We start from the raw sequence: 12,062 nt of genomic DNA on the forward strand, positions 1-12,062 counted from the left end.
ATATATATATATATATATTATGTTTGTTTAATCTAATATTAATCTCCGATTAGTCCTTAGACGGTAGGTTGTCGTTTCAGCCACACCTAATAATCATGTCTAAGTAAACATTTTTAAGTGTTTTGACTGGACAACTTTATAAGTAACTTAAAGTTTTTTTTGTGCTCATTCGTAATTATATATTAGAAATAGTCAATGATATTGACCTTGTAAATTTAATTACCAACAGGTGCAACAATATCAATGTAACGTCACAAATTTCAAACTAAAATTTTCATTTTGGGATACAATATCAAACTTTCTTCCAAAAGTAATATAAAAACTCATTTGTTAAACTTTATAAAAACATAGTTTCCAAAACACTATAAAAACATAGTTTCTAAAAATAATATGAAAACCCTATCGTCGATCCGTCGTTAATCCTCAATCATTATGCTTTGTTCTTCAAATTAAGTATAGTAGTTGTTTAGAAATAAACAATTTATGTTTTATTAAGTATAATAGTTATTTAAAAAGAAATAATTTATGTTTTACTAAGTATAATAGTTATTTAGAAAGAATTAATAGGTATTAAATATAGATTTATAGCTAGCTATCGTGATACTTTTTTTTCTTTATACTTCTTGTGTCTTTTTATATTTAGTTATTGCTTTTTTTCTTGATAATTTAGTATATGTATATCAATAATTATTAGTTAATCCAAGAAAATAAAAGCATTACAATTTCCAAAAAAAAAGTGTGAAGAAAAGGGGAAGATAGCGGAGGAATAAGTAGATGTCATTTCAATTTGGGGTTTAAACCAAATCAAAAGTGATTTTGACTTAGTAAAATGGTTTTGACATGTGTAATTCGGTGCCAATAACAACACCCTTCAAATTCACTTATGAATGAAATTTCACAAGAATTTATCCATACGAGCACAAAGAAATGCTTGGAGTTGGACAATAGTTATTTCTATTTGTTGTAGTGAAAATGATTAGAGTGAAATTCAATCAAATCTATTCAGCAATTATTAGCACATATAATCATTGATTGATGAAGACTATTTCAACAACATAATTCATCTAGTGAACTACTTCAGAGATCAGATTATGCGGTAACTAAAATGTCAGTTTATCATGACAAATACTCATTTTATCATTACAAACACGTTATCATTCATCATCTAAAAAAGAAGGTTCAACAACTTTTATGGTCCATATTCATGGTCATCATTATGTGATTGTTGATTTACAAAGAGTATCAAATGCCTCCTATTGTACCACTTCGGTGGAACTCTTTCACTCTTTAATTGATCCCTTAAAAATGCAAGTCAAGAATTTTTGTTAACAACTTGATGTGATTACTTTGAATTCCACCTCAACCCAAAACTTCTTTGTAAATTGATCCCAAAAATGATACACACACTCAAAGAAGACAAGCTCGAATTAAACTTGCAATTAATAATTTCGATTCCGATTGTTTTCCAGCCAGCTATCCTTAAGACCACATTAAAAGTTGAGTTCTCAAAATTGATGTTGCCTTAATCTTGATCGATTATCATCTGTAAAGTTGCAATTAAAAACCATCTAAATGGTTGAAGTTGGCCCTGGTCTTAAGAATAATCCTGAAATCTTATGTATAAAAGTATAAACCAACTCAATATTTTTTGGGGTAAATTACACGAATGGTTCCTGTGATTTGGGATAATCTGTGTGCTTGGTCCCTAACTTCTTTTTTTAACTCGGAAGGTCCCTATATTGCATTTTATTGCACGTTGGGTCCCTCACAAACATAAAAAGACTAAATTACCCTTATTCATTTCTTTTTAATTTTTGTATTGTTTATTTACTATTTTTCTATTAAAAATGTGATTAATAAGTAGGTAGGTCCCACTCATCCTTAACCTTCACCATCTCCCTCCCTGTCATATTCATTCTTTAAAATCATTTGTCGAATTCCTCTTCAGCATTTGACGAATTCACCACTACATTCCAACCATAATCAAAGGCAATCAACTACTTCTATTATTCCTCCTTTACAACCACCTCTCCAACAACCAGTGCCATCACCACCGTTTACCTCCGATAACCACCATCATTACCTTCGTTCACCGTTTTCGGCCATCCCCAATCCCTACAAAACATCAAACGGGCCCACTATCTCAAGTCTCTTTATATATGTACTTATCTTCATCTTGTTGCTTACCAAAATTCAAGAAAGCTAACGACATAGTGTGTTGTGATGAAACATAGACATCGTGTTTTTCATCTGAAACCAGAAACCTAAAATCAAAAGTCCATAAATCAAAACAGACATATCTTTGTGATGAAACTTCCATTGCCTTGGTGTTCAAGTGTTTACATCTGAAACCATAAATTGAAATGTTTGAAACCCTATCGATAATGAAAGATCGATGATGGAGCCAATCGATTTCTGTTTTATGTAAGAGAAGAGTATGTGACGAAACCCATATGGGAAGAAAATGTATAAAATCGAAAGGGTAATCGTCTTTGGCATTTCCAGGTGGGAATTTTGACGAGGCTAGATAATTTCTGTTAGGAGTTTCTGAGAAGAAAGAACCAGACATCTGCCTCAATTGAAATCAAAAGGGTATTCAAGTTTTCCTTCAAATCAATGGGATTCATGTCCTCCTGGAAATCAACAGGGTCGAATTGAAGAATGGGGGAAGGGGAGATGTACGTTTCCCATGAAGAGATAGGAAGGAGGAGGTAGAAGGGTGGGTGGTGGTGGAGGATTAGAGTGGCAGAGGAAAGCAAATAAAATGAAGGTTTGTGTCTTTGGTACAAGGGAGAACAATAGGGCCCATATCATATATTTTATTAATTTTGAATAAACTAATAAATAATAAAAAGTAAAACAAAATAAGTAAGGGTAATTTAGTTTTTTTATATTTGTGAGGGACCCAACACGTAACAAAAATATAATATAGGGACCCTCCAAGTTAAAAAAAGATGTTAGGGACCAAACACGCAGATTACCACAAACCATAGGGACCATTCGTGTAATTTACCCTATTTTTTTTTGGCAATCACACACATTCCATTCCAACTTGCTATCAAACACATACAGATACAAACAAACAGATAACAGACCTTAAGCAGACATTTCTTGAAAACTGAAACTGTTGAATAAACTATAAATTTTACCAAAAACTCTTTTTAACCACTTCTTCCAATACACAAGAAGGAAGACAACACATCACATCATTCATAATTGTATGAAGATAATGCATACAGCTTCATAAATGGTGCACTCGACTTTGTGTGTGTATACAGGGCTCTATACTATATGTATACCCTTTGCCTCACACAAGTCATAACTACCACTACACTACATCCAGTTTTATATATTATATATATATGCATACATTGATCAAAATAGGAAAATACCGGGATCCTAATTTTGTAAATACCCGACTTGCTTTAAGTACCAAATTACCCCTTGAGCTGCAAACTCAGCTGCATCTTTCTTTTTAGTGCGATGATCTCCTACACACTCCAAGATTGTATTAGAGGCTTCTTCAATTATCACTGTCACTTTGAATGCAAACCTAAATGAAAAAACAAAAACAAAAAAAAAAAAAACATGTATATAAGTATATAACACTTGTTGCAGATCGACCAATGATGCGCTTCAACTTACTGTTTGAGGTGGGCGGGTCCCATTTCTTGGAAACATTCAAACAAAGGTGGCTTCCAACAGTTGATAGCACAAATTTCGTATAAATGTGATTTTGCCGATGATTTCTTCACCCCGTCACCTGAAAAGAAACCGGATATTACATGACATGACAGAACAGATTGGACTGGGACTCAGACAGATGTCTGTCAGTGAGACAATTAATTTTTTTTTTTAACCTGAAGGAGCTTGTGAATTGCTATCACTGACGTCTGAGGATGAAGGGCTTCTTTGAGGAGTGGGCTGTGACAACCGTCTAATACCGCTACTGCTTTTAACCGAAGAATTTAAATGACGAGAATGCCCTTCTATGGGAATATTCCTAACTTTATCCGAGTTCAAGTCCACAGCTTGATTGGCACGTGAAACATCAATATCTGTCGGGATTTCATCGTATCCAATCAATTTCGCCTCCATTTTTTTACTCGATTTCAAGATTTCCTCTAACGATTTCACTTTCGTCTTATAACCTTTGTCCTGTAACACCATAAACCCACGTAAGAAAACCGTGTAAAGAACCCAAGGGTATACTGGTCTTTTTTACCTTCAACGACAAATACAGTTTCTGACACGCGATTCGCTTGGCGGTTTTTTTATTAAAATTTGTAGCAGAAGCAGTGTCACTAACTCCAATTCCATCAACGATTGCTTCAACCGTAAACGCCCCGTCTTTCTTTAGGGACGGAAACGTCAATTCCCAATTATAGTACTGACAAAGTTCTTGAAGTTCCCTAACAGGATTAAGCTGCAAGGCGGAAAATTTCATCACGGGATCAAGAAACGAGATCATTATGTTCCAAACCACATCCAAATCAAACCCTGAATCAAGAAGAATGGCTCCAACACAAGACTCAACCAAATCACCAAGAGCCTGAAAAATAAAAAAAAAAATTATTAATTATCATACAAGACATAATAAAATATTTAAGTATAGTAAGTTACCTTAGGACATGACACGGTTTCTACTACACCATTCTTTGATGCAGAAGTCTTGAAAAATTTGGCATATTTATCCACAGACAGGACAAGACTATTGGAATCACATAGCATGTATGTGTAGAAAGATCGATTTACAGCAATACCCGCGAATGAATTATTGTTGACTGAAAGGGATCTTAAATCGGTGAGTTGACCGGGTTTCAAATTTGGATACACCGAATAAAGATAAGAGGTGATCAGGTAATCCAATACAGCATCTCCAAGAAACTCCAATCTCTGTTAAAATGTTATCATAAGTACCCCATTTGATCAAGTTTAAGGTAAAAATATAGAGTTACATGTAAGAAATAGGTTGAGATTGTGGCTTGTGGTGTTTACCTGATAGCAACCACCGTAATTGTTATGGTAAGATGGATGTAAGAAGGCCTGTAAGAGAAGACCTTTATGATGAAACTGATAGCCTAAAAGACTTTCAAGGGTAGGAATGTCAATTTGGTCACTGAGTGCAGTAAAGATAGCACTGGAAGCACAAATTTCAGCAACATGAGAGTCTTTGAACTCCACTGGGATACCAATCCACTTAAGAAAAGCAATTGCAGCTTTAAAACCACTATCAACTATAAAAGCTCCAACAAGAGCTTCCACAACATCTGCAACGGTTTTCTTTTGTAACCAATGATGACCTTTATTGCATCTAACTTCAGTGGTTACTCCTGTGGTTAAATTGCTCTCATGTGAAGAATGGATGCTGACTCTTGTGGCTTCTGTGCATATTTTCAAACATCTTCGACCCAAAGGGTAGAAATGGAAAGGCTCGAATGGTTGATCACGTACGTAAACCTGGACAAAAATTTCATCAAATGTTCTCAAAAAATAACATTTATTAGAAAAAGAAAAGAAACAGAGTCTTACATGCAGATTGTTGGATAATGCAAGCTTGAATAAATGGGAATTGTTAACCATATTGGAACGTTTTCTCGTTAGTTGTCCTTCATCAAGAGCATTATTCAACAGAAAAAGGTGTCTACCAACTGCAAATTTGAGAAACGCATCACCTAACACCTCGAGTCTTTCAAGAGAAAATCGTTCATTGCATCTCTCTGTAGTAATTGCTTCAAAAATCTGATAAATCGAAAACACAATAATCTCATAAAAAGAGGAAACAATGGTGTAATAAGAACAAACAAAAGTATTATCAAGTATCCATACGCGATCTGCAGAAACTTGTGAGCCTTCTGGGAATGAAGCAGACAGTCTATGCCTCAGTTCAATTGCAACAAGAAAGCTTTCCAATCGGTGTACAATTGAAGGCAATAATGACAATGAACTTCCAATGTCCTTTGAAAAACCAAGAATTTTCACAACACATAGTTCAGGAGGTATCTCTACGAAATGCTCCTCCTTTTCTCGTGGCTCTGTTTCAAATATCAGGATCAGGGTTTAGGGTTTAGTGTTTAGAAGAAGACATAATTAAACCGGTTTACAGCTTTACCAGCATTCCCTCTCTTCCTCAACAAGTTGTCCAATCGAAAGAGTTGTTTGGCTTTTAAAAGAGGTTGATTGGGGTGCGACATTTTGATGCCGAATCTGTTCATAAATTAGGAAAGTAGTAAATAACTCGATTCTCACAAGGGGCAATCACGTAAAATTTACAATTGGAAAGGGTAAAGACGTACACTTCCGCATAGTGGTCGACATAATTTGTGTTTTCTTTAAAAAGATTGAACGCGTCCTTGTCATGAAGAACATCCGAGACAAAGAAAAACGTATCTTTGCATGGAACATAAGCCAAACTATTCACTATGTCATCGATCCGTGTGGGCCCATTTGCAAGATACAAACAATCATCCAAACAAAAAGGTTGATGTTGATCAAATCCAATATCTCGTGGAGATTTAAAAATCGGTGATGATAAACATCTTGTAATCAGCTTCCAGTCAACACTCATCGATCCTCCTTGGTCAACAGTCACAGGTAGCATTAGGTAGAATGTCGAGACGGAATTGCTGACATCATCTTTTCCTAAAGGGACAAAATTGGAAGCAAAATCCGACTTGTCCACTATTGCCTTTAGCCACATCTCTTGGAACCTCTCCGCTAGCACAATCTGTATAAATAAATTATCATCACAGATATTATTAACACTGACATTGACACTGTAATATGATTACCTCGTTGTTGTCGAATGTGGAGGCGCCACATGGGACGATTTCGGTCAAGACAGATCGACCCTTAGCCAAATGGAGATCAAGTTTCATTCTTTCGGCCTCTTGAGGGATTGGTGCTTTTAAAAAAAGACCAAAATCTTTATAAAGTCTATCAGCAGGGGAAGGGGTAAATTTTATGAAGTAGGAGTTGAGACGAATCATTGTACGTTTGGATTTAATCCAGGGTTCTCGAAGAGCAGAGGGAACAAGCATCTCATGGAGCTCTCTTCGTGAGTTATCCTCTGTTCACAAATTTCATTAAATTAAATATAAAGATTTACTACTATAAAATAAAGATTATAACTTGTTTCATTTATGAAACTAACCCTCATCGGAATCAGAATCAGAAGAATCTTGGGTGTCTTCATCAACTTCATCATCGGGTAAGAGGTAGTTGGTTAAGGCGCCCAATTGATGCAACTGTTGGCATGCTTTTAAACAGGCGTCTTTTTTTGCAGCTTCACGAGATGGTTGAGGCAAACTTATGATTTGGTAGATAGGGGCATTTGCGGGAAGAATTATGTAACAAACTGTTCCCTCCGCATCATCAAAGTAATATAGCCGTGGTTTAGGGTTGAAGAATCTATACATAAAAATAAAATTACTAAGTTTACAATGTTGATTAGTAACACACACATAAACTTGCTAATTTACTCGAACTAAATTACATAATAGTCATCTTACTTGGAGCAACTACAAGGACCAAAAGTGTTGCAAGAACTTCAAATAAGGACCAAAGATGCAAAAGAAAACTTTTTGGGGACAAAATTTGCAAATATCAGCTATACTTGGGGGCCAAAAATGTAATTTACTCTAGAATATATTAACATGCAAATGCAAGAAACTTATGGTTCCAAAGATGTAGAAAAGAAAATCTTACTCATCGTGTGGGAGTTTGGAGCAATATCGGTGAAGTAAAGAAACACTAGATCCTGAACTAATGGTGGCACCTGTTGAATCAACTGTATATGTTTTCTCCTCAAAATCAACATATTTCACAGTTGATGATCGTGAAGATATTTGATTGTTCATATTGACTTCATCCTTGGTGAAGTTCTGTATCAAATTCATCTCTTTTTGGTTCCCCCTGCAAATATGTAACAGTTTAAGACTTAAAAAAAAAAAATAATAAAATAAAATAAAGTGTGTTACCTATCTACCAAAAAGGCGTATTCAGATTGTGGCATGCGTGCACGACCTCTTGATTGTATAAAACTAGCAACGGTTTCCGGAAGATCAAATCTTATAACAAGACAACATGTTTGGATATCAAGCCCTTCCTCTCCCACTTTTGTTGCTACTAACAAATTCAACTGCCATAACAAAACCCTAAATTACCTCTTTATGCAAAAACATATCTGTAAAATGAGGCTCCACTTGTTATGCATGACAGGACATAACAGACACTGACCCTGACCCTGACACTGATAGATTGTGACACGACCTGTTTATGTGAACAAGTATTCATACAAAATAGGTGTAAAGTAGCATAATGCATACCTCACCAGAACGAAACTTCTCTAAAATGGCGTTTGTGCTTTTTCGTGAAATATTTCTGAGCCCTGAGTGGACCCCAACAAGGTAACTACACCTCCATGCGGACAAAAACCTAAGTTGTTGAAGGACATATGCTAACGATCTTGCGGTTATGATTCTATTCACAAATATTATACATTTCATATCCGGTATTGCCCTGGGAATAACAACATATATATGTACGTAAAAAAGATTGTTTAGTGGTGAAAAAAAAGTTTCAAAAGTTGATTGCTTTTTCTTCCCATGTGTTACAAACCTAAAATTGGAAAGAATTTGGATAAGTCGTAAGAGCTTCCAAGAGAAATCCGGAACTTTCAAAGCCTCCACGGATGATAAATCGGCTTCCATGCAGTTTGCTTCAATAGGGTAATCTAGAAGAAGCTTATTTTGACTTAATGCAGAAAGAACAACTTAAAGGAGAAATGCTTTTTGGAAAGAAGAAAATGTACCTTTTTTGCATTCGGAAGTGAAGTAGGAAGCAACTTGTGATAGAAAACTTCCACATAGAATATCATCACTACATTCCTCATTTACCTCGATAACTTCATTTCTCTCAACCAGATCTCCTTTCAATAAAATCCGACATGCCTTCACAATTTGAAACAAAATCATATTTAGGGTTTAGGATTTATAAATAAAATCACAAGTATGATCAATAGTGCAATGAGAACTTACTTGTAATGCTCCCCAAAGGCCAAGATTTTCAAGACAAAACAACAGATTTCCATGAAGACGTTGAAGTGCCTTTTTGGTGTTCTTAAGAATAGAAGGATCCTCAATCTTTGTGATCAAAGCTAACATACACTAATATATCAAACACATAATTAGCAATAGCAAAAATTTAATCGAAAAAAAGACATAAAATAGATTTTACCTCAGCCTTTATTGTTTCAAGTCTTGCAGAATAAGTAACATGAGGGCTTAATGAATTGCTTATTGTAGTGCCATAATAGTAGACATTAACTTTAGGGGATGACACAAATCGATCTAGCTCTTCCCTAGCTTCAACAGTATAAACCTATAAAAATGTTCGATAATGAAAATGTTGAATTTAAATCTTTAATTATTGAAAAATGAATAATTATCGGGAGAAAATGAATCTTGTGACATAGATGACACACCTTGGCATGAAGTAAGGTTTCAAGACTACCAATTGAAGCACCTAATAAGACAATAATGACATACAAAACATTTAGATGAAGTAAATATTTTTACCTATCTAATATACAATGCAAAAATATGCTAAACATGATCATATTACCTTTTCCAAATATTGGTGATGCAGTCATGCCAAATATACGGGGAAGTTTAGCAACACCTGGTTTGTAAAATATCTGCATCAATTCAAAAAAAAAAAAAAGTTAAATGCATTGACTACAACATACTCAAAGCATTAAAGAGAAACATCAAGAAACATGTAATTAATTATTACCTTCATGATTTCAGCATAAGGATGATTGCTTTCAACTTGTGCATAATGGCACTCATCAAATATAAGAAGGGCAATGTGCTCAATCCTAATGAAGCAGTGTGATAAATTATGCAACAAGATTTGTGGGGTCATAACAAAGACCTGTACATTATCAAGATCAAGAGTCAAGAACTTCGATGTTGAAATTACAAATATACCCTTTGTCAAATTAAAGCAACAAACCTCGTGTTGTTCCAATTCCTTCTCCCAATCATGATGATTCTTCAAACGATTAGAACTCCCACAATAGATTCCAACTTCTAAATCTAAAGAATCTCTTATAACCTTGGCTTGCTGCATAAATAAAGTATGATAAGGAACAAGAAGAATATTTCACAATAAAATCTAAGTTTGACCGGTCAAAGTGAATAATTATTGGTTCCAGTCTTCAGTTTTCATCATCAAGGCCACACTAGTAGTAAAAGTGAAAAGCTTCTCAAATATATCAAACAACACTTTTTAAAGGAAAAAAGAAAGGAACAAAGGGTAAAGAAGGAAACAAAGGAAAGCTACTAACTTGTTCAACAAGAGCCACAGTGGGAGCAAGAAAAATGCATATCTCCTTTTGGGACTTGTTCATCTGGCGTTTGATCTCATAAATAAGTAAAACAGCAATGTGGGTTTTGCCACAACCTGTTTCTAAATACACTATAATGTTCTCCATTAAAGCCTTTTGACATAATTCAATCTGGTAACTGCAATAAAAAAACAAAGGGGAACAATATAAAAGAGTGACCATGAAATCTTTTGATTCAAAAATTCGTATCATTCTGTAACACAATTTTCCCCTGTTCTCAACATATCCACTGGATAAATGATGTCTGAAAGATATGTGAACTAATTAAATGATCCGATAATCAACTTTTAACACACAATATTTAATAAGTAACATGATATTATAAGCCAAGAATTATAATTATGTAACTAATTAAAGAACTTTATGCAACAAATTAAAGAAGATAGCATCCATGTATATTTAAGAAAATAGATAAGAACCCAATTATTCGATTCTCATGAATGAAGTAATAATTAATATAGAATTAAGAAAATGATTGTTCTTCTCTTTCATAACAAGAAACACACTAAACATAAATATTTACAAATAAAACGCCATAAGCCTATTCTTACCCAGGGAATTTGACTCGATACATACAAATAAGAAATTTAAGTAAAAAGATATCTAAATTCAAGAATTGCTTATGACTTTTTAACCAAAGAACAGGTAAAAAAAATCACGGAATAAACTGATGAAGTAATGAATTACATTCAAAAGTATATATTTAACAAGAACATAATTTCAAGAAAAAAAAAACATAAATAAAGAAATAAAAGAACAAAAAAAAAAAACTATAATGTGGTGGTTGTGAAAGATATAAACTACATTCTATCACTAATCAAAAGTAAACAAATGAAGATATATGAAGAATCAGTAAAGAAAAATCAAATAAGAAAGCAAAAACGAAAGCACAAACTGGCATACCCTCTCGCAATTCTTCTCGGATCCTTTCCGGTTTGCTGCAATTGGGTTTCCGACATAGTCGATCCCTCGTCTTCTTCGCTTCCCCCATTAAAAATTGTGCTGCCGATCGACATCGCTTCGAATGCTCCCATGACATTAATGTTCTCGCTAATGTGCCCCATGGTTTGACTCTTCGTTGACGATAAACTTAAAGACTAAGACATGGAATAAAGTAACTATTTCGCAATCAATCAGGTCTCTAGAGAGAGAGAGAGAGAGAGAGAGAGAGAGTAGAGTAGAGAATATATTAGATTCTAGTTTCTAGAGAGAGAAAGAGGATGTGTGAGTTTTTGGTTTTGCGGGAGAGTGGGGTTGAAGGCGCATAGTGATGATGACGACTGAATAAGGTTTTGTATGACCAGGGCGCATAGTGATGATGACGACTGAATAAGGTTTTGTATGACCAGGGCGCATAGTGATGATGACGACTGAATAAGGTTTTGTATGACCAGGTCCTGCAGGAGTAGAGAGAGTTTCTTCATCAGTTTGGTTTTATTGTTTTTTAATTGTTTTGAAATCGTAATAAAAATAAGCAATTTTTATTTATTTAAGTTAACCAATTATATAAATAAACACTTAAAGTACAAATTCTTATTTTTTATTTTACTAGGTTATAACCCGTGGACATCACAGGGAAGAAATATAAAGCAATCACTTTCAATTATTAATGTATTATAGCATCCTACTTTCATTTTTTTTTCTATAAAGG

General features: G+C 34.3%; 1 protein-coding gene across 2 annotated transcripts; it reads right to left on the reverse strand.

The window, feature by feature from the left end:
* Positions 1 to 3,127: 3,127 nt before the first annotated feature.
* DCL4 (dicer-like 4) lies at positions 3,128 to 11,791 on the reverse strand. Of its 2 annotated transcripts, none has more exons than XM_078957786.1 (25): positions 11,315 to 11,791; positions 10,352 to 10,529; positions 10,018 to 10,128; positions 9,796 to 9,936; positions 9,625 to 9,697; positions 9,485 to 9,525; positions 9,238 to 9,381; positions 9,039 to 9,167; positions 8,813 to 8,951; positions 8,620 to 8,719; positions 8,328 to 8,520; positions 7,980 to 8,140; positions 7,708 to 7,914; positions 7,154 to 7,410; positions 6,792 to 7,069; positions 6,297 to 6,727; positions 6,113 to 6,207; positions 5,830 to 6,035; positions 5,533 to 5,742; positions 4,999 to 5,460; positions 4,624 to 4,896; positions 4,226 to 4,552; positions 3,861 to 4,158; positions 3,646 to 3,763; positions 3,128 to 3,553 (listed from the first exon to the last, which is right to left on the reverse strand). In XM_078957786.1, the coding sequence occupies exons 1-25, from the start codon at positions 11,473 to 11,475 to the stop codon at positions 3,400 to 3,402; spliced, it is 4,887 nt and encodes a 1,628-aa protein (XP_078813912.1). In that variant the 5' UTR covers positions 11,476 to 11,791; the 3' UTR covers positions 3,128 to 3,399. The 2 variants fall into 2 exon arrangements, with proteins under 2 accessions (XP_078813912.1, XP_078813910.1); XM_078957784.1 differs by having other exon boundaries at positions 8,620 to 8,734.
* Positions 11,792 to 12,062: the final 271 nt, after the last annotated feature.

This window comes from Lactuca saligna, chromosome 5 (assembly GCF_052625555.1).
Source record: "Lactuca saligna cultivar CGN05327 chromosome 5, ASM5262555v1, whole genome shotgun sequence".
Lineage (NCBI taxonomy): Eukaryota > Viridiplantae > Streptophyta > Magnoliopsida > Asterales > Asteraceae > Lactuca > Lactuca saligna.

Coding starts and splice junctions, on each gene's coding strand:
- DCL4 (XM_078957784.1), bottom strand. CDS start 11,475: ATGGGGCACATTAGCGAGAACATTAATGTCATGGGAGCATTCGAAGCG. Junction 8,521..8,619: donor CAAATTCTTTCCAATTTTAG/GTTTGTAACACA, acceptor TGTTATTCCCAG/GGCAATACCGGATATGAAAT. Junction 4,553..4,623: donor AAACCGTGTCATGTCCTAAG/GTAACTTACTAT, acceptor TTTATTTTTCAG/GCTCTTGGTGATTTGGTTGA.